Source organism: Populus euphratica, unplaced genomic scaffold (genome assembly GCF_000495115.2).
Source record: "Populus euphratica unplaced genomic scaffold, PopEup_1.0 scaffold69.1, whole genome shotgun sequence".
Taxonomy (NCBI): domain Eukaryota; kingdom Viridiplantae; phylum Streptophyta; class Magnoliopsida; order Malpighiales; family Salicaceae; genus Populus; species Populus euphratica.
Genome location: NW_011499947.1, coordinates 437,089 through 462,923, shown reverse-complemented (window position 1 = coordinate 462,923; position 25,835 = coordinate 437,089). Strand labels below are relative to the sequence as shown.

Here is a 25,835-nt window from a genome sequence, read left to right as displayed (position 1 = left end):
GATTTACGTGGGATGTCCGGACCAGCTTGCGCGCACCACGACTAATCCTCACGGCCCACTGAATACCCTGCAAACCCAGCAAGCAGGTAAGGCAGCGCGGGGCTGACAGGCATGCAATGCCAAGGATCGAACCTGTGACAGTAAAAGGAGCAAATACTCCTTGCCACCGCTAGGCTAATGCCCTAGGTACTTCTCCTGCCCTCTTTGTTAATGCTAGAGATTGTGACATTGTCCAGCTCAGCTCCATTTTGTTTTTGTGTTTTAATGTTTTTGAAAAAAATTCAAATTTTTTTTTGCTTTTTTAAAAAAATTATTTTAATATATTAATATTAAAAATAAATTTTTAAATTAAAAAAATATATTATTTTGATGTATTTTTAAGTGAAAACATTTCAAAAAATAACGGTGATTATATTTTCAAACAATAATTTTTTTATTTAAAATAAAATTTTTTTTATATTTTCATATCGATCTAATGCGTTGCGTTAATGTTAAAAATTAATTTAAAAAATAAAAAATTTTATTTTAATATATTTTTAAATAAAAAATACTTTAAATTGCAACCACTACCACAATACTAAATATACTCTTTTATCATAATTTAAAATTATTTAGTTAATTAACATATATTATAATTTTGAATATATTCTACTAAAACTTTTCTCTTAAAACTTTAGTTTAAAAAAAAAAGTATAATTTATAATTTTTCTAATCCATTTTTAAAAAAAGCCTCGATTGAAATGTCATAATGCTAAACATATTAAAGTATAAAAAACCAAAGGGAATATATCTCATGTATGAAAGCTGTCTCAGCCACGAAATGAAGCGAGCTCTGAATTGGATTAGTCTATCAAATTGATGGAGGAAGATGTCATCTTTTGGGCCTTTTGTCAAGCCCATCAAGATAATCTAGCTTATGTTACAACCAGAACTTGCTCCCCTTGTGATATTTCACTCACTCATTTAGTCTACCACTAGTTTATTGTTTTTTTTTAAAAAAAAAAACAAAGAAAAATGCTAGCTTTGCTAGTGTATTTTCTATTTTTAAGTAAAATATTGATTATGAATTCATTAAAAATTTAATGTATCCAAAGAAAAAAATAATTTCTTAAATATCATGATAATGATATTTTTTGTTAACTTAGATTAACCCAAATTATCTAATCAAATTTATTAATTGAATTGAATAGAAATAAAAACACAAAAATTATTATAATATTTATTTGATTATAATAAAAAAAATATTGCTCAAACACTCTTAGTAGAATAACTTACTCCACTCGAATTTAACATAATTTAGAAATGAAGATATTTTAAATTTAATTTCTAAATTCAATTTTAAATAATAACTCAAATATGTTCTTAATTAATTTAGAAATTCAATAAATCTATTTATTTATTTATATTATTTTAAAAGATAATTTTTTTTAAAAAAATAAACCTGAAAACTAACAAACAAATATGCTAGGCCATGGCATGCACTAGCCTGAATTAAAAAGTGCACGGTAGCTTGAGTTTTTTTTTTTTTAATATTTTTTTTATTAATAGATGATAATTTATTTCATTCTATCATCATTTATAATTAAATAATCAAGCAAAAAAATTATTTTTCTCTTGAATTTATTTTCATTGAAAAACATTAAATTAATAAATCAATCAACTCAAAAGGTGTTTAAATCAACTCAGTGGATTAAGAGAAAAGTTACTTGTAAATAGAATATTAGAGGCGGATATAACCAAGTGTGTCAATGCAGCGGATTGTGAATTAACCATGCACAAGTTCAATTCCTGTCATTAGTATTAACCATGTACGGGCAGATGTTCATATGGATTTTTTTTCTTTATCCTAGAATTTACTTTAAAATTTAATAAAATATAAATAATAAACAATAAGACCCGGAAGCCTAGATTTTATTGTGTCAAACCGATGTCTTTTTTTACTTGCCATTTAAGTTTTTTTTTTTTCTTTAGATCCATGTAGACAACAAGATGAGATAACTCACACAATTTAATTTAAAAATCAACCTCAGCGAAAAATGAGTTAGAATTTTTCAAGAAATTTGGCAGAAGCCACAGCAAACAAAATAAACTAACAAGAGCTAGCTTAATTGGAGGCCAAATGGCGTGAGTTCAACATGAACCCAGGCACTACTTTTGCAACACCATTAGGTCCCTCAACAACAAAATCACAAATGCCCTCAGTTCAGTTTTTTGTCATATATCTTGATTCTATGAGACTTCTTCCTCACAACATGCCAATGAGCTTCGAAGATTCTTTTTTATCTACTTAACATTTTCTCCTTCTCATGGGGTAGCAAAATAAAGATTTGGGAGCGATGAAAAAATTCTGTAAGAGCTGGAATCTAAAGAAGCAATTGATGTTGACAACTTTCAACTCTAAAGGCATCGTCTTTCTCGCTGAAATGGACATGTTATTCACACTCAGCACGCAGACAATGAAAACTGCAGCTTCGAAACTGTCAATGAGCTTTAAGCTTTCAGCTTAGCAACGCCAGCTCAAGAACTTCTATGTCAGCTGTAAACCATGCCCTGCAAGGATAAAATAATTTGTTCAACTACACAACCATGGACTAGTGAAGGAAAAGGCAGAAAGTAGGGCTACCATATAACCAACCAAACTATCTGCTCGATCACACAAGAATGACTGAGAAAAGTCTGCCGATTTAGTTTACATTTCCAAATATGTGGAATTATTGATTGGCCAGACCATGCCAAAACTCAAGATTCTAAAATATAAAAATATGTTTGACCAACAAAAGCAGTGCATACCTTACTATGAATTATAGTTTCGCAAAACGAGCAATCTTAGAAAGCACTGTCCTTAAGCTTCGAATACCAGCTCCAGATTTTGAGCTCACCATCATCTTAAGTAAAACCAAATTAAAGTTACTTACATTATCACACATTTGAAGGCAAGTAAAACAATTTTAATCCGTTCAATTAAAAAAAAAATTGGTCATACCACAGGCTGAACAAGAGACTTGTTTGCCTTGAGGCTCTGCACAATTAAATAGGTAGACACTTGTTAGTCTTAAGAGTGTTCTAAACTTTAAGCAAAATTGTCACCTGTGTTTGAGTGCAGAATTCACCTCTTCAATTTGCATGGCACGACGTGCCACATCAATTGGAAACACAAGATCTGTCTTGGTCATTACAACCTGGTATTTAGTCTGGTATCTGTACATGATACAACAACATCGTTCAGTGTCTACCCATGTGGATATTACAAATTGGAGCATGCAAGGTAACATGCAATCAAATACTCAAGAATGGTAAAAAAAAAAAAAACAAGCAACGGATCGTGATTTACATACCTTTCCATCAAATCAATGAGTTCATGATCTCTTGGCTTCATACCCCATTTCGTGTCAATAAGAAGGCACACTCTTTTTAGATTAACTCTCATCGAAACATACTCCTTTACCTGCAAAGTTTAACAGTTCTTAAACAACAAGGTAAATGGCATATATGTGCCAATATAATTCCCTCTCCCAACAGCTCATAAACAAGTGAAAAATTAGAAATGTTTCATCTTCGAATAACCATGTCACCAATTCCCACATTGACTGCAACTACAACATCAAATTTAGAGCCAAATGATCTTGCACTTTGCTTTTAAGTCTCTAGCCTTGAGCATTTGTATTGTATGGCACATGAAAGTCAAGATATGGAGATAACATAATTGATCCTGCATTATTAGATGAATTGCATCAATGATGAACAACAACTTGTAATTGATCCTGCATAATGAATTGCATCAATGATGAACAACAACTCTGAAGGAAGACAAGACCTTTACCCCACTCTCCAACATATGAAAATGTGAAAAAGTGGGAGTGCACAGAAGTAGACATGTTCTGATGCCAACCAGTTGGTTAACTGACTCTATGAAGACAGACAGACAGCAGATTCTTCAAGTAGTGATTCTCACCTTCTGAGCCAGAAGAACCAGTTTTTTTTACGAAGAAAACAATTTAACCATTAGGATTACCAAACATTTCAGAAGTTGAGCAACAACCTCGTGTTTTTGTGGCATAAAAAAGCATGCCTAGTAATGGTAAAAGAGAGGGCCAGACAACAGTGGTTATCAACATAGTCTCATGTAACAGTTTCCAAGGTACAATAATTTCACAGAACTTAAACTCCAAAACATTCAGCAAGAGGCACCCAAAAGAACAAAAGTCAATTTCTGTGTGAACTTACCAATTCCTCCCAAGAATCCTTGACTTCTTCTTTTGCATAAGCAAAGCCATATCCAGGCAAATCAACCAAGCAAACATTTCCCAGCTCAAAGAAATTAATTGTCTGCACAAGAACCATTCATGTTTTAAAAAAGAAATACAAAAAAACAGATAATAATTAAAAAATTCCCATGGAAATTATAGCACCTGAGTGAGGCCAGGTTTGTCCGAAGTCCGCGCAACACCCCATTGTCTAGTAAGTGAATTGAGTAGAGATGACTTCCCGACATTTGACCTTCCTAGCAATGGTAACAATAATACTAAATGTGTCAAAAACTGCAGAGGTTGTAATTCATCACAATTTAAACCTTTTTTCTAAGAAAGGTCATTATTTATACTCCAAAAGGTCAGAGATAACACAATTATAGAAAACCAAAGGATTAAAAGACTGAATACTGAACACCATGAGTTAAGGTTTAAACAATGCAAGTAGCCATATTATAGGCATTTATGAAACCAGTAAATATTCGCAATTGATGGGATATGTGCATTTTCCATGCAATACTAACAACTGCACACTTGTGACAATGAAAACATAACTCAATACTTAAAATGCACATTGAGAAAAATAAGGAAAAGAAAATGGAGGTAATAAGCATTCAAAATAGTGATAAATTACACTCTACCTGCAAATGCAATCTCTGGAAGACCAGGAGGAGGGAATGAAGATGAGACCTTTGCAGCAGCAAAAAATGTCAATTTATTCCTAAAAATCTGTTACAAGTAGTTAGTACCTGCTCTGATTATAATTACAACAATAGAAGAAAGAGAAGTCAAAGGTTCAAGTAAATGTCCCAGCCATTTTCTATGACTAGATTGAAATGAATGGAATGGTTAAGCAATAGATAACAAAACATATCTTAAAGTGGATAGTTTATACACACATTTTCTTCTATTCGTTCTCTCTCAGAACTTGTAGAGAAGGGGATGTTATCTAATGGTGCAGATAGATCAGTGTTGTAGCCTGCTCTTTTCAGCTCAATCAAGCGTCTACGACCTAGAAACTGCCAACATAATTATCTTGAATTACAACAAAGGAAATAATATAAATAAATCAATTTTCCAAACATCTGAAGCTATTTTTCAAGCAAATACATTATCTTCTACAAAGGAAAGAATGGAAGGACTAGGTTGAATTGCACGGAATTGTGCATTCATTGACATTCCAGCATCTTTCTCCAATTCTTTTTTCCTCTCTTTGGCACTTTCTGAAAAGCATGTAAGAATGAATCACTGCTCATAAAAAACAGGAGGAAAAATTCACTGTAAAAAACAATGGAAGAAAATAAAGTGATTGAAAAATGAAAACTGCCCTAGAAAGAAGACTTCCAAAACTCAAACAAGTAAGATTAAAAAACAATATTGTGGCATGTAAGATATGATCTCAAAACATTTAATGGGCAGCAGTTCAGTTACTAAGTAAAGGGCATCCCTAAATAATTTCAGCTTAGGAAATGAAGAACACAAGACAGAAATGAGGATGGCTTAGGGGGTGATGTTCTGATGTTCACGCAAGACAAACTCCTCCACATACCCTTTTTTCCACACAAAGAGGAAAAGAAGAAAGCTATTATCAAATATATCCACCATGCAAGAAAACAATGAATCTTTATCTATGCCAAAGAAACTGAACAACTAGTACCATGGACATAAATCTCAAGTATCTTAAATAGTGTAAGAGCCTCGGGAAGCAAGGTCATGTCCTGCTTAAGCAAGATGAAAGAAGCTCACATTGTTTAAATTTTTTGACAGCAAGAGCAGTCCTGTGTTGCCCTGGCCTTATGATTTACACTTCTCTCTGACCTACTGTCCAACAAAAAGACAGACTAATAGATAGTAAGGATGGACTAACACATGTAAATAGCGAACATGGTAATCTCACTAATCCCTACTGACTCGAGAAAAGATTCAATTAAAATGATGAAAGAAGCCTCTTTAGAAAAGCTGAATCCACAAATTAAAAGTTAACATTAGTTATTGGCTTCTTTTAAAAAGCACCAGAGTTTCTTACTCCATGTTGCATATTCTCAAACCAAAGATGAAATATTAGAAATGGGTAATATGTAGGGAGGTAAAAGACCACATATCACAGGCAAGAATAACTCAATAAAACTCATACCATCAGAAATTATTCCATCATCAAGTCGCTTATTCGAGGTATCATATGGATCTAATCTAATCCGCTTTCTCTTATGTGGCTGCTCGTCCGCAATCTCTGAATCAGCAGGGCTTTTTTTGTTTTGAACACTTTTCTTGATAGAAACTGAAGGAGATACTTTAGCAGATTTGCTTTGACTGTGATCCAAGCGCTTACTTGAGTCATAACTACTTTTTTTTTGTTTCTTCAACAATGCATTCCTCCCACACTCCAATTTATCTTCCTCTTTCATTTTGGCACTCTGCTTACCAGACTCAAATTTGCTTTTAGTTCGTTTTTTCAACAAACAATTTCTGTCATCATCAAATGCATCCACCTCATTTACCTTGGTATTCCGTTTAACACTAGATGCTTGTACGCCAGTATCCTCAACTTTACGAGAAGAATGTTTTCTTTCAGATGTAGCAGCCTTCAATTTATTAGAAACCCAAATTGAGCGAAGAGGACCAACAGTTCTACTTTTCCTTTTAACAGAATCATCTGTCACTTGACTTTGCCTTCTCTTAGATAAAGCTTTGCTATTTTTCACCTTTCTGTTATTCGTTGTCCCCTGATCCCCATATTGGTCTGCATAAATTCGCTTCCTTTTCCTATCAGAATTAACAAGTTCAAACCTCCCCTTCCCATAAATCTCATGATCACCCTCTTCTCCACCACCCAAGCGATCTTTTGTACCTTTTTCTCTCGATTTTAAATTCCTCCGTGCAGCATTCTCTCCCTTATAAGACTTATTTCTTTCCTTAGAATTCTTCAGTTTTCCAACATCAAGTTTTAGTTTTTTATTAATCTTATACCTTAAACTTGCTTCTGCAGACATTCTCCAATAATTATTCAACAATCCGACTAAACAAGGTAAAACCCACCTGGAAAACATAAATTTCCACATCATTAGAGTGAAAAACCAATCACAAAAACATCAGAAGGAACCAAATATTCAGTAACACTTGCACCATTACAAAAGAAACAACCCCAATCCAACTATGCCTAATGCAAATAACTTAACATTAAATAACAAAAACACTGTCAAAAGCTCCATTGTTTAGCATTTCTCCAAGTTCTGAGAAACCAAACAGTGAGCTAACAACAACTATCATTGTTATTATCTTAACACAACAAAAATAGACAAGAACCTTAAGCATACAACAGCAAGAACTCTTCCAACTAAAAATCATAGGCAAGTTATCAAAGCACTACACTAAGAAGTGGAAATGAGTTAAAATACCTTTTCTTGACAAATTCTTTTGTGGATTCTCTTCAAGTTTCGAACTTTATGAGTTGTGTCTTTCATTTGCTGTTCTCGCTTATGCTGGCGCTCTGTCTAGACTATGTTTCTACCCTACCGCCATTCTCTCCCTCCGGAAAAGTAACAACGGTGATTGTGGACTTCATGGGCCGAGATTGTAAGAGACCTAGCTAAGGTTCCATGCCATATTCTCCTATGTTGAGCTTTTATGCTGCTAAGCCCACGATTGCAAATTTAATTCAGGAATCATGGCAAAAAAAAAGTTCTTTCCAAGAAAACCCTTGTTTTATGATAACCGGGAACACAATTGGGTCCCCTTGGTACTTGGAAGTGACGTGTGTGTTGTGATTAAAACTGTATTTTGTTTTAATTATAATTTTAAATATATATATAGATAAATAATATAGTTTTATATGGATTTTATTGAAAATTTTTTGATTAAGAAAAAAGTTATAGTTTATAGTTTTTCTTAACCATGTTTTTTTCAACTACAAAACACACACCTAATCTTAGTATAGTGATTGTATTGTTCAAATTGTCATCTGCATTTTAAAAAAGTAAATTAAAATCTCTAAAAAGTTAGTGTTTATGATAAAAGAGGTAAAAATAGAAATAATAAAACATATTTAGTTAAAAAAACGAGACATAGATAAAAAAGGTCTATCTTTAAAATAATTTTAAATTGAATTCTTATCCTTTTAAAGCATAAATGACAAACAAACATGTTTTTTGTATGCTACTATTTTTATCTCTTATATCTCAAAGTGATTAATTACTATTTTAAGATATAAAAGATTAGTTTTTATACAATGATTAATTACTTTTTTGAGATATAAGAGATAATATATATTCGCTAGTTTTTATGCAATAGGTGTACAAAAAATAGAAAATCATGTATAATATATACTCGCTAGTTTTTATGCAATATTGTTTTGAGATAAAAGATATAAAAATAACAGGTGTACAAAAAATAGAAAATCATGTATATATAGTTAACTTAGAACATTAATTAAATATGAAAATCAAGTAGCTAACAAATAGAAAATTAATTCAATTCTTATAGAGGAAATTAGAAATTCTCCACAAAAAGTATATAATAAAAGGTTGAGTGATTGAATCACACAAATGTAAAGCTATTTCACATATTATAATATTTTTTTATGAATTTTTAAAAAATTTAAGTCGTTTAAAAGTAAAGCTTATATATTAGGATCTTAAAAATTCTAAATATATTAGAAATAAGGTCTGTGTTAGATAATCAATCAATTTCTTAAGATTAATAATTTGATATATTCTTTCTAATCAAAGTGATTAGTAGCTTATATCTAGTGTCTAATAGGTTAACATGGCTAGTATTTATAAAAGATTTTTTTTATAGATTTAAAAATTTTCATATACTTAAATAAATATTTTTTTAGAAAGAAAAAATATAATAATATTTTAAAGAGTTAGACTCTAAATATATGTGTGCTAAAAATATAAGGAATAAAAAGATTATAAATCTAGAATGTGAAAGATTTATAGAATATTTATAGTTTATTAATTTTATATTTTATGAAGAGGAAGGGCTGAATAATTATTTTATCCATATAATATTTTAAATTATATTCTACTTAAAATTATACAAATTAATATAAAATACTAATAAATCATCATCAAGATTTTTAAAAACTATCTAAAAAGTATTAGATACATGTAAATGTAAGTTGCTCGAATCTATTAAAAACAAAAAATAAATTTAGACACAATTATAGAGGTCTATAGTTGTTGGATTCAAGCATTGCATGAACCCATTTGTTTTTTTGCTGTTCAATTTTTTTACCCCGTCAAAATTTGGGTGCATCAATTTTTATCCTCTTGTAAAGTTTCAAAATTTCAAATTTCAAATCTTTTCTTCCTTTGAAAATGATAACTTTATTAGGATGATATACAAGAAAGTAGTACGCAAATTGCCATGCTCATCGCCCATTTGAATGGACAAAGAAAACATCTCAAACTCCAACGCATGGGCTAAAGATGAATGCATAAGTGTATGAATAATCTCAAGCCACTTAAAAATTAGAAGCATTTTGTGTTTATTTTTGGTGAAAGAGAGATATTTGACTGGTCAAGATTTGAACTTCCCTTGTCTATCTGTGATAATTAAATGGAAAAAATTACAATTGAAAGTGTCAAAATCTTGAGCTTCCTTCATATGTTCTTGCCAATTGATAAAGAAATTTACACCAATTGGGTTATTTCCTTATGATTCACTCTTCTTTTTTAAAAAATCATTATTATACATCGATATTTCGATCCATGCTTCTTTTAGTTGTCACAAATCACCATCTATTTTTTTTTATTTTTTTTATTTAAAAAATCACCATCCATTTGATTCGCCGCCTTTTATTTTTTTAAATAAATCACCATCCATTTGATTCGCCGCCTTGTTGGGGGCCGGAAACACCCTGGTTCCCTTCACACATCTGCTTAATTAGCAGTCCAATTAATGATCAGTGATTACTAATTAACCAGCCTAATCCTAAATCATTAAGAGCCATTGCCATCTTTATCTTCAAAAGGGTGCCCTCTTTTTGTATAGCTCTGCAAGTTGCTAAATAATACTATAAGTAAACAAATCATAAATGGAATCATGGAAGCATTCTTCATGCACTTGATTACATGGCAATTAAACATATAAGATAGTGTTTGTTCATTATTTTTAAATAAAAGAAACGAATAAGGTAAAGACACTGATGATATAACTTTTATATTTTCTCTTTAATTAGAAATGATTGAAATCCAATTAAAATATATTTTAAATAAAAATTTTCCCTCTTCCCATCACTTTTATATCTCTTGTTTTCATCTTCAAATATCAACTAAACACAACCTTAGTATCCAAATTTATCCAAAAATCTGATTATGGATGATTGAAATTTTTAATGTAAGGATTTTAGGCTGATCTCCAGGTACCATGAACAAGAAAAAAAAATACTAAAATTTGAGGCGACGTACATGACCACAAACTTGAGCACATGGCATATGCCGATCTCGAGTGAAAATGGCATAAAAAATGGACCCTAATATCGCAGGTACAATGATTGAATCCACCGATGAACTAACCCATGAGGTAGTGTGGCTGCATTATTCATGCTAAATGAACAAAATCAGTACTTAATTAGTGGCCACCGATGAACTAACCGATGAGGTAGTGTGGCTGCATTATTCATGCTAAATGAACAAAATCAGTACTTAATTAGTGGCAATTATTCTTAGTTCATTACAGCTAAATTAGGTATCAAACTCCTTTGACCTAGAGCACAATGAACACCCTGCAAATGACAACAAAAAAGAAGCAAAAATGGTAGGTCCACTTGAATTGAAGCTTAAAGTGTTCCCAGTTTACCTGCAACCATGTTCATTGAATGGGATCTCTAGCAATTAATGTCATGTTCACCTAAAACCAATCATATGATCCAGATCATCCATCTGCTTTAAGAAATGGGGCTCTGTGTCTTCTTCGGGACCACCATAATAAAATCAAATCCCTCTCCAGCAACAAGAATCTCTCTACAACTTGGTTTCTATAACTTGGTTGAATTGCTCTCTTTTAGCACATAAAGTAAGAAGGAAAGTAAAACACCATTCCAAATTTCAAACCCAAATCTCGTTAGCTAAAGTTCTTTATGCCAAATTCAAAAACTTGATTGAATTGCTTTCTTTTAGCAGATAATGTAAGGAGGAAAGTAGAACAGTGCCATTCAAAATTTCAAACCAATTAAACTCGTTAGCTAAAGCTCTTTATGCCAAATTTATATATAGGAAGGTAACAAAACCAGCTAATTTCAGTAGTTCATTCTCAATTTAAACAAGGAAAGTAAAGTTATATTCTGTACTGGGATGAAAATAAATATCCATGAATTCAGTTTCGGGTATTATCCATACCCGAATCCAAACTTAAGTACCTCGGAACTATTATGAACAGAGATTACAAGTACAAGTAAATAGATAGCTTTCGTAGTTTTTTTTCCTCTTTTTTTATAGGAAAAATAATAGATTATTTAATAGATAGCTTTCGTAGTTTTTTTTCCTTCTTTTTTTATAGGAAAAATAATAGATTACAACATACATGGCAAGAATTCATTTTTCTGGCAAACAAAAGATCACCAAATTCCAATTAGCAGAAGCCTCGCTTTCTTGTTGATTAATCATCATTAACAGCACTATTAGTACTAATTAAGCCATTAAATATCACAGGCTTAAGCTTATTCTTCCAAATCTCCTTGTAACATCCAGCATCGCCACCATTCCTCGTAGCCTCCACAACAAACAAAGTATCAGTCAACCTGCGAATCTCGACCAACAGCATCAAATTACCATCTTGCCCTTCCATCTCCAGCCCCCATTCTTTCCTTCTCCTCACCCTCAACCTTTCCTCCTTGGCAAACTCCTCAGCTCTCTTCACCAAATCCTCCGGTGATTCGGTCGAGACAAATCTCTCTCCGTCTTCAACCACGTTATATGAATCATCAAACAGCCCTGATAAGTTCAAACCGGAGGAGAAAGATATGATATCGAAGGCATTCAAGCTTGTAGAAGCTAATTCCTCGTCTTTTCTCTCATCATCCTTGTTGAACTCCTCGTCGTAGAAATTAATTTCCTTATGCTTCCCTTGCTTGAACCAAGGATCCTTCAAGATCTCATCAATGGTGATTCTTGTCTCCGGATTCGTATCAAGAAGCCGAGACAAGAATCGTTTCAAATCGGTTGACATCCATTTAGGGCATCGGAATTCACCTTTGTAAATCTTTTTATACATGGCCATCAGGTTTGGATCATTGAAGGGCAAATAACCAGCTGCTAAGACAAATAGAATAATACCACAAGACCAGACATCAATCTTAGCACCATCATAACCTTTCTTTACAAGAATCTCCGGGGCAACATAAGCTGGAGTTCCACAAAGTGTGTGCAAAAGCCCGTCAAGTTGGATCTGATCTCTGACAGCACTCAGACCAAAATCTGAAACCTTCAGGTTCCCATTTTCATCAAGAAGCAAGTTTTCAGGTTTCAAATCCCGGTGAAAAACCCCCCGAAGATGACAATAACCTACCGCTGATATCAACTGTCGAAAGTATTTCCTGCTAAGATCCTCGCTAAATCTTCCTTTAGCAATTTTAGTGAACAATTCTCCACCTTTAACATACTCCATGACGCAATAAATCTTCGTCTTCGAAGCCAAGACTTCGATGAGTTTCACAATATATGGATGGTTTAGCTTTCGCATGATGGAGATCTCCCGCTTTATGTTAGCAATCAAGCTAGGGCTAGAGATCTTCTTCTTGTTGATAATCTTAATAGCAACACTTTTTCCTGTTTGAACATCTCGTGCATGGTAGACCTTCGCAAAGGCTCCACATCCAAGAAGCTTTCCAACCTCATACTTACCAAACAAGGCATTTTCGGAAACTTGTTCGATCTCTGGCATACCGTTCTCACCTAGAGATCGAGCCCGTCTGGTACCTGCTCGACCCAATGAAAGAACGGCAACAACGATAACAATAACTAGATAATGGCCGAAAGAAGGCGAGGAAGAGAGGCAAATTTAGGGATGGTGGATAAACTTAGAGGAGAAAGTTTGAGTGAAGGAGATTTGATGATGGAATTTTTTTTATGTGACGGGGGTGTATTTGGAGGTGGTTACAGTGTCTATTGACGACGCGTTGTGGTGGTAAAGCAACTGGCTTTTATAAACCGTGTTTTGAAAAAAAAGGAGTGGAAAATTTTGTTGCCATACACCTGGTGGGATTCTATTGGGTGGAAAGTGGGGAGACTTGTAGGAAAGTAACACGTTGGTGGCACACCCAGAATCTTCTTTGGGTATTAGTATTTTTCTTGTATTTCCTTGTAGACATAGCTGTCAAACCCGAATTATCAAATTGATTTTAAAATAATGCCATTTTAATATTTTTTAGTAAATAAAATAAAAGTTATTGAATTATCAAATTGATTTTAAAATAATGTCGTTTTAATATTTTTTAGTAAATAAAATAAATTTATTCTGGATAAATGTTTTTTAAAAAATTAACCCAATTATATTGAACTGATATATCAAGTTATTCAAATTAATATCTAAATTTGTATATATAAAAACTTATTAAGGTTTACAGGCACTTAGCGTTTAATTATATAGAATCATGACCAGTAAATAGTTTTTTTTTCCTTAATTTGAAAGATAAATTGTGAAGAGTTTGTGTAGAAGGCAAGCAGATTTTCAAAAAAGAACAATGACTTGGCTTTCAATCTGTCAAACATGGAAACCATCTTTTTTCAGCAAGGGTATGTATGCTTAACAATTTGCTGGTTACCATTCTAGATATGTGTTTAAGAATGCAGGCAAATCACGTCTCTTAAACTTTAATTTTTTTATTTAAAATAATTTTTTAATATGTTAATATAAAAAATAATTTATTTTTAAATAAAAAATATTTTGAATAGGTAGATTATTATAATTTCAAACACGTCTAAGAAGGCAAGCAAATTATTTTTTTTCTTTCAAGAAAATAACATTCAGCTATATTTTTATAATCCACCATATTTATGGAACTTTATTTAATTAATTAATTAATTTAGGATATTTGAATCAAATGAATCTACTTATAACATCGCACATTCCCCTAATCATTGTAGTTACACACACACGCACACACTCACCGACCGGCCGATCGCTTCGCTTGTCCCATACCGGAATGACCTTCCCAACTTAGGCTTTCCTGGGACTTGCCGGGCATCTAACGGTTCTAAAGGTGCTCCTCACTGGTCTTTCTCCTCCGCAGGGTTAAGCCTACTCCTCAATAAACATCTTATCTCATCCACTCAATATTCATTTCCTCCATGAGGCTACTACTTGACTCGGGATAATAGTACTGTTCGGACTAAACTGGATCTCCTCATGCTTGCCCAACTATGCTGACCTTTGATCGCTGACGCGTATAAATTAGTAAAGACTACTTACTGCTCAAGCTGTAGGACTGGAAAGACTTTCTCTATCTCATCCTATACCTCCCTTGCCTGAAAGCTTAGCTTAGCTGCCCTATGACTAATTCTCTATATATATATATATATATATATATATATATATATATTGTAAGGATATTTTTAACAGAGCAAGACTGAATTTCTCATTATATATTTCAATTTTATTTCAGTCATCTTTATTTCAATTTTTTTATTCCTTTATAATTTAACTTAAAATTGGTTTTAGATTTGGTTATGGAAGAGAGAAATAAAAAAAAAAGGGACAATAAAAAAATTTATAAACAGTAAATTCACAATGTTTTATAAATGTATTAGTGATTTCTTTATACAATTTTAGAGTTTTGTGTGCGTGTGTGTCTATATATATATATATATAAGTTTAGGTGTTTCTTTTTTTTTTTTTGACAAAGAAAACAGGCTTCAACTTTATATATAGTACTGTTAAAAAAAATAAAAATAAAAAGGCAGCCATGATAGGCCATAATTGGTGGACCTTGGAGGATGATGGGTAGTTCACTTCAGAATTTATGGATGTGACCGAGAAACTGTTTCCGAAAACACGGTAGCCACGGTGAGGAACATAGACGCCAACATATAGAAAGATAAATAAATAATTTTGAGATGGGAACATATTAAAAGGCCTAAGAATTCCATATAATTTTGCAAAGTATATATTAAAATATAATAAAAAATAGAAATATATAATTTTGCAAAGCACTTATGAAGTCAAATCTTCGCAACATAGAGTTTGCTGTATATAAAATAACATTATATATTAACTGCTCACGAAAGTAAATTTGACCCAGATGATTCTGGGAGTTTCGATCCACACTGTAGGATATTTCCATTATAAAAGAATCTCTAGCTTTAAAAACAATTAATTATTCTTCTTATTTTCAAATCTATTTGTAATTTGATCCATTTTCACTCATTTCATGATTTTTTAATTTAATTTTATTTTTTATTTCAAGAAATAAAAAAACAAAAAATGGATAGCATAAAAAGGGTGATGAGAAAAGAAGATATTCTTTAATTTTAAACAAATAATTATTGAAATAAATATGATAAAAAATGTTCGTGAGAGTACTAGTTAGTTGTTTTTTAAATTAGAAAAATTATTTAATTCCTTTTGGAAAATTAAAGAGACCATGTTATAATTTATTTTAAAATTTACTATATATTTACATCAAACAATTACGCTTAGAATTTCTAATAAAATCAATATATCTAAGTTTTTTAACGACTCTAAATCAAATAATTAAATAACAACTCTTCAATACCGACATCCTGTTACACCGCATGCTCATATATGCTTTTGTTTCTTACACTCTCTGCCAGTCTCCCTTGCTTGGATCTATCTTCCCTCTTATCTTGTCTCCCCCACTTGCTTGGACTTCTTGTTGCCTTTTTGTAGGTGACTAACAATCCTTTTTAAAAAGGGAATAAATCGTCATCCTGATTGATTCTTAGAAATTAAATGCTGGCCACCAATATTTTTAAGTTAAATTGACTTCTAGTTTTATTTTATTTTTTAATTAAGCTGATAATTGATTTCCTGACTTGATTATTTATTTCAAACTCATCATTAAACTTTAATTTCTTTTTATTTTAATCAAATTAAATTATTTTAAGTTTTTTCTTCAATTGATAATTGTCAATTACAACCTAAAAATTTTCAAACCTTTCCTTGGCCATGATGCTTAGTTATTAGTCTAGCTTCTTTCTCTCTTTCTTTTTTTTTTTTTTTTTATCTTGGGATATATATATATATATATATATAAATACACAAAAATTAAATAAAGATGAGAAAACTAATGAAATAATTGAAATTAATTTAAATTACTAAGAAGTAATTTTTAATTTTTTAAAACATGTACAAAAATAACGATAAAATATTGGGTTGAAATAATTGTTATTATTATTTTTAATATTTTATTATTATTATTATTATCACTACCACCACTTTTACTATTACTATTATTATTATATTATCATTATTATTATAACAATCATAACTATCACGGTAATTACTCTTATTATTATGACTATTATTATTATTATTATTAAAATAAAAAATATAAACTTGATTTAAAAATTATTATTATTATCACCATTATTATTTCATCTTCTTTTTATTATAGAGAAATTTTATCATTCAACTATATATGTATTTTCTTGATTAGATATTGACTCATGCTATTAGGATTCTTCCCTTCAATGTTAGTTTTTTTTTTTTATTCAAGTGGTAGTTTGGTTTTTTTTATTCATAAATATATTGAATAAATTAAAATACCCCAAATAAATCTATAATGACTAATACATTATCTAAAAAATCAAAAATATTTCTAATTCAAAAGTAAGTAATTTTTATTATGAAGAACAACAAAGTCATTATACTACAATAATGAATAGGAAAATATGAAGGGGGTTGTAGCGTTTTTAGCTTTTGTTTTAATTGTTTTGTTATGATCTCATACAATTGATGATAAAATAAAAAAGGATTTTTTTTGTTTTGGGAAACCTTATTTTCATCCTTAGTATGCTATTTGATGCTCAATTTCATTATCTAACAATTAATTTTATCAACTCCTATTTAATGCACACATTTCTCAAAAAATCTCCTTCTATCCAACATCATCCCAATTTGTAAAAACTGAAAATTTCAAATTCTATTCAAGAGGAACATGCCTCGAAGGATTCAATTTAGCAATATCATGTAATTCAAGAATCCAATTAAAAAAGAAATTGAGTTAGAAACTGCATCTAGAGCTATTTGATAGATTGAGAATTGATTTGAGGTTTTTCTTAACAAAAGAAATAATTTTGAGAAACAACATGAAAGATACGAAGTCTAACATTAGAGCAAGTATATGATAATTGTCAATTGATTCATCAGCATGGAATATTTCAATGAGAAAAGGGATATCAATAATCCAAGAAAACCATGTCTCCAACGTAAATACGGACAACATAGAAATGAACAAACACATAGATTCAAACAAAATCCACGTGCATTAATACATAACAAGGTACAATACTAGTACGTACGTGCACTGTCTTGGTCAGAAAATTTCTGACCTATGCTGTTTCTTGGAAACTCTCCATCTCGAAGTCTCATTGAATTCCTGTTCACCTCTTCTGTGTCTTTTTGGCTCGTGTACACCTTGCACGTGAGTGTTCATACTTCATAGGATTCCCTGTGAGAAATTTCCTTGCACTTGCATTTCACGCTCACCAAAATACTTGCATTTCATTCTGGCATAGGAACCGTAAGTTTTTCAAGCATCACGTGAAATTATAGTGGCATTTGTGCGGGACTCTCAAAGTGAAGATTAATATATGCTGCTTTTGATTTCGAATGTACATGAACAATTATATGTTAGCAACATTTATGAAAATATGGATCAAGCACTGGATTTTTCTTTGTCATGATCATCCAGGACAACTGTTGATCAGAACAATAATAATAACAATAACTTGTCATTTGATATATTTGTGATAGTACAACCAAGAAAAAGTGGTAGCTCTGCTGACTCGACCAGCCCCAAATAACATGGTGGTTGTCGTAGTAAAACAGCCCTATCGTTTGGGCGCCTTAAACGGCAGGGTGACTCTCTGTTGAGGACATTTTGATATCTAGCTCGCGCCCAAACGAACAACCATTTCTTGTTTTTTTAAATCATGGGACCAAATTAATCACAATCCCATGCAAATCTTCAAGAAGCTCAACAAACGAAATATACCATAATAACAGTGTTATGACCTCCAAGAAAAAATCAGTATAACAGTGCACTCTTCTAATTTTTTCATGAACTGTCAGCACGATATCTACCTCTTTTTATTGAGGGTTATCTTTGTGCCTACCGGTCTCTTAAATGGACGCAGATCTTTTTCCCCACCTAAACTTCTCTTCAGTATGACCATATAATTATTCTCCATCTATACAGTGGTTGAGACTCCATTAACAAGATACTTTCATAAATATCTCAAGTTATTAGGTAAATATAAAGATCATGAGAGATATAATAATTACAATATTCACTCTCTTAAATCCCTGTTCTCGTGATTATATTTTTTTTTTATATATAATTTACTAACTTAATATCGAATAGTCTTCTATTTCAATAAAGTACTGGCTTGCCAAACTTATACCTCATATTGAAAAACTCAAATTCAGTTTGAAATTTTTATGATGCATTTAATATCTCGTATATGATCTAAGAGCATCTCCAATGTAAAATGCTATTTTGAAAAGCTAAATTGATAAAATGGCATTTTGAATAGTATAAATATAACTTATCTTATTATATCTATTCCAATGAAAAAAAGCCATTTGAAAAGCCATTTGTATTAGAGTGAAAAAAACAAGTGTTTTATTATTTCTTAATATGTTTAATGTTATTTTTTTTCCACATGTCTACATTTAATTGATTTATTTTTTTAGTGGTCCTACTTTGTTGGTTTTGGCTCTTTGAAGAGATATGTAGAAATAGCATTTGTAGGAGAGAAAAGACATTTTAGCATTTTGTTTGGCTTCTCCCTTGGAATGTACAAAACAAACAAAGAAAAGCCAAAATATTAATTTTTTATTTTTGACTATCCATTTAGCTTTTCCATCAGAGATGCTCTAAGGGTCCAAGATTTAGAAAATCTATAAGTTTCAAGCATCATTCTTTTTTTAAGAAAAAAAAAACAGAATCTACTATAAGATTACGAGTGAAAGCATGAAATAATATCTTTTTAGAAGTCAACAATACAGTGGATTTGCGCCAGCATCGTGGATATTTATGATTCATCTTTGGACAATTGATCATGTACAAGTGTTCTTGTTAAGTAAAAGAGGTAAGGTGAGGTGCTGTGTACAAATTCCACCTTGTTAAATATATCCTTGACTAATTTCATAAGCGATAAGAATGAAGGAAAGAAGAACTCTTGTTAATTGCATTAATCATGACAAGGTCATCCGTGATTATCCATGACAAACTTGTCAATGAACAACGTCTTTTGCTGTCTTTATTTCATCACTCACTCAAAATCTCAGAGCTATCTTAACAATTATATCAAATCGGACGGCAAGAGTAGAGTTTCTTCTGGTTCGAGAAGTTTTTTGTATCGGAATATTGCAAGGACTGATAGAAATCTCAGAGGTATCTTAATAATTATATCACTTCAAGAACTGATGGAAACTACAGCAACAAGAAACAAGCGCCATTACTCTATCGAGTTTTTGTACACAAATCTTAGCTTTGCCTATTTAGCATAGAGAAAAGAATTCCTTATTTACAAAAGAGCATGGATTAATTATCAGACTAAAAAAAAGTTGATAATTAACCACTAATAGATGTTATTGTCTTACCTGTAAAGGTTTAATTGCAAAGCTGGGTTGAATCTTTCTACTCAGCACAGTAAAATGAAAAAAAACAAACAAACAAAAATAAAAAAACTATGGACTTAGTTTATTCAAATCATTTTGGGACTGCTGGTGTGAAATTTGGAAGTTCAAATAGGTGGAAGATCCCATCATTGATGGTGTTGGTTCCAACTGGACTCGGGCTTTGTTCCGTAAAGTTCAAGGAAGGTGTAGGGCTAGGACCCAAAGAGTGTCACTGTTCGCTTTGCTATATTTTTTTGTGGACTTGTGGGCTGGACAGTGACATTTTGAAACAGAAGCAATTCACTCTAGAATTGTTGTAAATAAATTTATTTTATAACTTTGTTTTCATATCTAAAATAAAAAATATTTAGGTCCTGTTTATTTTATAAAAAAAGATTTTTTCTAGAAATTATTTTTCAAATCTTCTTTTATTTGTTTACTATTAAAAAGTTAACCAATAAAAAATATTTTTTAGTAAAATAAAAATTAAGTTTAGTTACTTGAAAGTGTTTTTTTTTATTTTAGGTGAAAAACACTTTTTAAAATTTGTAAAAAATTTAAAAATATATTATTGTTTATTGATTTTATCAAGTTTGGTCTTCAATATTTTAATTGTTATATATTTTATTTTAAATTTTTTTCTTCAATTTTATCACTTAAAATTTAATTTATTTTAGTTTTTATATCAACTTAGCAAATGTATATTCCAATCAATTATTCCAAGAGAGGGAAACTAACATGATCGACAGATATAAGTGGCGGGTTGGGTGGCTGACTTTGTAAAAGGGGTGGCTACATTTGCCAATTAATTGGGAGAGTAGGGCTACCGTTTTGAAAGAGAAGGAAGAAGAAGAAAGGGGTAAGAGAGAATTATCAGGTTTTAATTTATAAAAAATTACTGATGAAAAATATTCGATTATCATTTTTATCAATAATTATTGACAAAAATATTCTGTTATTATTTCTATCGTATTTTCATTCATCTAGTGAGTAAAATAGAAAGGAGAAAAGAAGAAGAAGAATGATAGAGATTAGAGAAATACAATAAAAGTAAAAAAGAAGAAGCAAAGATGAGGCATTGAGGATCAATCGGGAAAAGAGATTAGAGAGTGGTGTGGCAGGAGCTAGCCAGCTTTAGGCCGCAGAGGGCAGGAAGGGGGTGGGGATTAAGGATTGCTTGTTGATTATCTGCAATTTTTCTTGCATGGTCTGGAAAACATAGCAAGACAGAGAAGAACGCCTGCAAAGACTTCAACATGGTAAAGCCTAGGAACCTGCCATGATCCAAATAACTTAGATACCTAGTTACCAACTACCCACTACATCAAGATTCTTGATCAGAGACAAGGACATAGAGAGAGACAGAAAGAGGTGAACAAAAGTGAATGTTGGGTTTACTCTAAGTGAGATTTGGTTTAGTACTAATTAATTCTGCATGAGAATTAGGAGTATTCGCTCACTATTCAAGTCCATATGTGTCTTTGAAGTCTTAATTAAGAGAATCAAATAATTACAAAAAAGGAAGAAGTTGATGACTTTGAAAAAGGCTCACACCCTCTCAATCTTTTCCCTGCATATATACTCATTAATTTGTACGTAGTGGCTTGCTAGCTGCTAATAATTAATTATATTTGTCTTCCTGAAGGGAGTTTTTAGCACTAGCTTTAAATTTCTCTACTTGCTAATGGAGTGCTTGATCTTCAACAACAATCCCTCTCTCTTTCATTATGTGTCCTTCACCATCTTCTTCTTCTTCTTCTCATTTGTTGCACTCTTCAATCCCTTCACTTCCAAGACTATATGTCTAGGTAAGCTCCAATTCTCACCAATTCTCTCTCCACTCTTCTTTAAACTTCCATGGTGATCATCGATGGTGTTAATTGTTCTTACCCCATTTCCATTTATACACTAACATGTATTAATTGAATTTCTTGCAGGCATAATTAAGGTGCCTATTATCTGAAAATGCTGATAATTTTTATTTCCAGGTGATTGCTGTACCAATGCCATTATTGCTTCTTACCTTTTCATTAATTTCCCACATGGATATGGCTTTATCAATAGTTTAATTTTAAAGAATTTCCCACCTCCATCCATAAAATTTTTATCAAAAAGAAAAAATTAAATGACGATCTTCTGATCTTGTAACCATACAAATTAACAGCTATGCTGAGCCCTCTGATGGAACCATCAGCCATGTGTTTGAATGTTTGGATCTCCTAACACATCAGCCATATGTTTTGGATTTATTATTATTAGGGTAAACTATGCCAGTCTCATCCAGCGCACATTAGCCAGATTGAAGATTCATTTCCTTATTTATTGCCTCACATGTGTCCTGTTTCCATGAATGCTGATAACTTGTGCCACCCGGTTTAACCGAAACCATGACCATGCACTCTAAATTCCATGTCCCATCTATATATCAATGTCAAGTCGTGAAGGCTAGTGCTCCTAGTTCTAGGCTGTATTTTGTGTGCACCTTAGCACGTGTAATGATATTCACCAAGTGGGAAATTGAGCAGGTGATCATTGTGTACAAATTCTTATGTATACTATGCACATGATTGGTACTATGCCAATCATTGATTGAATAATTTTTTTTCCAAGAAAGCTGTGCTAATTATTAGATAATTAATGGGGTTATTGTTAAGTTCACAGAATTATAATAAATCACATAAATTTACCTTGAAAACAGTTGTTTAAGTTCCTATATCAGGTAGTGTTAATATCATATTCTTTACATAATAAAGTAAATTAGGGAAACCTATAGATGTTCCTATCCTCCTCAACATTCATCATGGTAGGATTAATAATTAACTGTTAACATTTTTGCTCCATATAGTCACCACACAAGCAAGTAATTTCAACAATTCGAGTTCCTGTCTTCTCTCTCTCTCCGTTAAAAAACAATTATCTAGCTAACTGCATGATTATATATCATCATGGCATGTACAACTTGTTCCCACATTTGCACCTCCATGCTTCTGGGTAATACTCAGTGGTAACCGGAGTCCCCGGCGGCATAGCCACATGCACCGGCTTGCATGGGGTGCAATTGCCACACTTGGACGTGCACCGCGGTGGAGATGACCCTGGCCCACTCAAAAACCTCCTTGCCATGCTCGAAGAAACCTCCTTTTGTTCATCATAGCCTGATCTTGTCTTCTCAAACTCCTACAAAAATACCATAACCCCATTAATTATCTAACAATTAACACAGCTTTCTTGCAAAAAGTCAATCAATCGATGACTAACATAGTAGCAATCATGTGCATTGTACACATAAAAATTTGTGCACAATAATTACCTAGCTCAATTTCCCACTAGGTGAATCACCCTTACATGTGCTAACGTGCGCACAAAGACAAGCCTAGGACTAGGAGCACTAGCCCTCGCTAGAAGACATTGGTAGATGAGACATGGAATTTAGAGTGCATGGACATGTACCGGTTAAACCGTTGGGCATTGGTGGCGCAAAGTTACCGGCATTCATGGAAACAGGACAAATGTGAAGAAGTAAATAAGGAAATTAATCTTCAGTCTGGCTAATGTGCGCCGGACAGGTATGGCATGGTTTACCCTTGAAGGAACAACTAGTACATTCCTATATTATACTGTACACTGTGATGACTAGTAAATCCAGATCATATGACTGATGTTTTCACTGGATCAGGGGGGGTCAGCATAGCAGTTTGTATGGTTACAAGATCAGAAGGTCATCGTTTATTTTTTTTTCATTTTGATAAATACTAGAAGATTAAAATTTTGAGGATGTAGGGACTATGTACTGACAAGACATAACTTACTTGATCTTTCATCATAACGGGAGACAAAGCATGTATTGGAAGTCTTGATCAAATATGTTGAGTAGAACAAAAATAAAAATAAAAATTAATCATATGGGAAACTATTTAAAATTAAATTATCGATGATATAATGCATGTGGGAAATTAATGAAATTGATAAGAAGCAGTAATGGCATTGTTACAATGAAGTATATTGTAGGTAAGTGAAGTGCAAGCAAATAATTAAAATTAATTAATAACCAAACTCACCTGAAAATAAAAACTACCTGCCTTTTCAGATAATAAGCACCTTATGCCTGCAAGGAATTCAATTAATACATGTTAGTGTATAAATGGAAATGGGGTAAGAACAACTAGCACTACAGTGAAAATAGTGAAGTAAAATGAAGATGGTTGATGATCACCATAGAAGTTTAAACAAGAGGAGAGAGAGAATTGGTGAGAATCGTAGCTTACCTAGACATGTAGTATTGGAAATGAAGGGACTGAAGAGTGTAACAAATGACAAGAAGAAGAAGAAGAAGAAGAAGATGGTGAAGGAGACATAATGAAAGAGAGAGGGCTTGTTGTTGAAGATGAGTGATCGTTTTCTCTTCAAGCATTCCATTAACAAGTAGAGGGACTCAAAGCTAGTACTAGAAATTCCCTTTAAGAAGACAAATATAATTATAAGCAGCTAGCTAGCCACTACGTGCGTACAGATGAGTATACATGTAGGGAAAGGATTGACAGAATGTGAACCTTTTCCAAGGACATAAACCTCCTTCCTTGTAATCCCTTGACTCTCAACTTGGATTCTACAGTAATAGCCACATATGACTTGAATAGTGAGGGAATACTCCTCCTTCCAATTCCCATGCAAAGCTCGTACTAAACCAAATAGCTAACATCTTATTCTTATCCTTATCCTTCTAGCTAGAGTAACCCAAAATTCACTTTCGTTCATCCGTCTCTCTCTATGTCCTTATCTCTCAAGAATCTTGATGTAGTGAGTAGCAGGTAACTAGGTTTGTGTGTTTGTAACTAGGTTTGTGTGTTTGAGTGTGTTAGTGGGGGTGGCTGCAAATATGGAAAATATATTTGGAAAAAATGGGTTGTGACTTGTGAGAGATCTTTGCAAAGAAAGTATATTGCTGTGTGTGTGTGTGTGTGTGTGTGAGAGAGAGAGAGAGAGAGAGAAGACGGTGAATCTAAGTTATTTGGATCATGGGTTCCTAAGCTTTACAATGTTGAGGTCTTGGATTCTCTATTTGCAGACTTTCTTCGTTGTCTTGCTGTGTTTTCAAGACCACGCATGAAAAATTGCACATAAACAACAAACAATCCATACAAAAGTAGTTGGTTAAAATGTGATGCTAATGGTTTGTACGTAGTTCATTGTAGCATCTATAAGCCTTAATATTGCTCCTTTGTTCTTGCCTGTTTAATTTTGAAGAAAATAATTGATTGAAACGTTTCAATACAATGAAGTAAAAATGATGAATTTCATTGGAAATGAATTAATCAAATCCATCAAAATTTCTCAAGAATCACCTTATCATATTAAAAAAAATCACGGTATCAATTTCTATTTATAACAAAATTGAAAAACAATTATTTTTATTCAAGCATGCATCATATCTAATGAAATTTTTATTATTTTTTTATATCAAGAGTATAAACTCATAAAAAAATTATAGATTTTACACTTTTTTTTATTGTGTTAATAAAGGCTAACACTGTATATATATATATTTGGTTGAAGAAATAAAAATAAAAACATAAAATAAATTTATTTATTAGAAAGCCTTGAAATAAATTTATGTATTTTCAAAAAATAAAGTAAATAAGAGATATATCTTTTTTATTTTCATTTTCTCATGTATATATATATATATATATATATATCGGAGACTAAAATTGGTTGAAGTAACGTCATCGTTAAGTGATAGTAATGGCTATAATTTTTTTTTTTTTTTTTGGGAAACAA

The 25,835-nt window shown here is 31.9% G+C and overlaps 3 protein-coding genes across 4 annotated transcripts; all 3 read right to left on the bottom strand.

The window, feature by feature from the left end:
* Window positions 1-2,182: 2,182 nt before the first annotated feature.
* LOC105137676 (P-loop containing nucleoside triphosphate hydrolases superfamily protein) lies at window positions 2,183-7,801 on the bottom strand. Its single transcript, XM_011043506.1, has 12 exons — window positions 7,643-7,801; window positions 6,382-7,283; window positions 5,358-5,470; window positions 5,147-5,266; window positions 4,889-4,976; window positions 4,410-4,501; window positions 4,225-4,326; window positions 3,336-3,445; window positions 3,111-3,198; window positions 2,984-3,019; window positions 2,791-2,885; window positions 2,183-2,550 (listed from the first exon to the last, which is right to left on the bottom strand). Exons 2-11 carry the CDS (start codon window positions 7,235-7,237, stop codon window positions 2,802-2,804), a joined length of 1,689 nt encoding a protein of 562 aa, XP_011041808.1. The 5' UTR covers window positions 7,238-7,283; window positions 7,643-7,801; the 3' UTR covers window positions 2,183-2,550; window positions 2,791-2,801.
* Window positions 7,802-11,541: 3,740 nt separating this feature from the next.
* On the bottom strand, window positions 11,542-13,358 carry LOC105137675 (CBL-interacting serine/threonine-protein kinase 11-like). Its single transcript, XM_011043504.1, has 2 exons — window positions 11,705-13,358; window positions 11,542-11,653 (listed from the first exon to the last, which is right to left on the bottom strand). The coding sequence occupies exon 1, from the start codon at window positions 13,131-13,133 to the stop codon at window positions 11,850-11,852; it is 1,284 nt and encodes a 427-aa protein (XP_011041806.1). The 5' UTR covers window positions 13,134-13,358; the 3' UTR covers window positions 11,542-11,653; window positions 11,705-11,849.
* Window positions 13,359-19,356: 5,998 nt separating this feature from the next.
* LOC105137674 (EPIDERMAL PATTERNING FACTOR-like protein 6) lies at window positions 19,357-24,880 on the bottom strand. 2 transcript variants are annotated; one of them, XM_011043503.1, is made up of 4 exons: window positions 24,323-24,880; window positions 24,116-24,162; window positions 22,972-23,234; window positions 19,357-19,372 (listed from the first exon to the last, which is right to left on the bottom strand). In XM_011043503.1, exons 1-3 carry the CDS (start codon window positions 24,471-24,473, stop codon window positions 23,001-23,003), a joined length of 432 nt encoding a protein of 143 aa, XP_011041805.1. In that variant the 5' UTR covers window positions 24,474-24,880; the 3' UTR covers window positions 19,357-19,372; window positions 22,972-23,000. The 2 variants fall into 2 exon arrangements, with proteins under 2 accessions (XP_011041805.1, XP_011041804.1); XM_011043502.1 differs by lacking the exon at window positions 19,357-19,372 and having other exon boundaries at window positions 22,834-23,234.
* Window positions 24,881-25,835: the final 955 nt, after the last annotated feature.

Excerpts from the sequence above, each read along its gene's own strand:
- LOC105137674 (XM_011043503.1), bottom strand. The coding sequence starts at position 24,473 with ATGGAATGCTTGAAGAGAAAACGATCACTCATCTTCAACAACAAGCCC. Across the intron at positions 24,163-24,322 it reads TTCCAATACTACATGTCTAG|GCATAAGGTGCTTATTATCT; the intron begins GTAAGCTACGAT and ends AATTCCTTGCAG. Across the intron at positions 23,235-24,115 it reads CAGGTAGTTTTTATTTTCAG|GAGTTTGAGAAGACAAGATC; the intron begins GTGAGTTTGGTT and ends GTATTTTTGTAG.
- LOC105137675 (XM_011043504.1), bottom strand. The coding sequence starts at position 13,133 with ATGCCAGAGATCGAACAAGTTTCCGAAAATGCCTTGTTTGGTAAGTAT.
- LOC105137676 (XM_011043506.1), bottom strand. The coding sequence starts at position 7,237 with ATGTCTGCAGAAGCAAGTTTAAGGTATAAGATTAATAAAAAACTAAAA. Across the intron at positions 4,502-4,888 it reads TCCAGAGATTGCATTTGCAG|GAAGGTCAAATGTCGGGAAG; the intron begins GTAGAGTGTAAT and ends TACCATTGCTAG. Across the intron at positions 3,020-3,110 it reads GTGCCATGCAAATTGAAGAG|AGCCTCAAGGCAAACAAGTC; the intron begins GTGAATTCTGCA and ends TTAATTGTGCAG.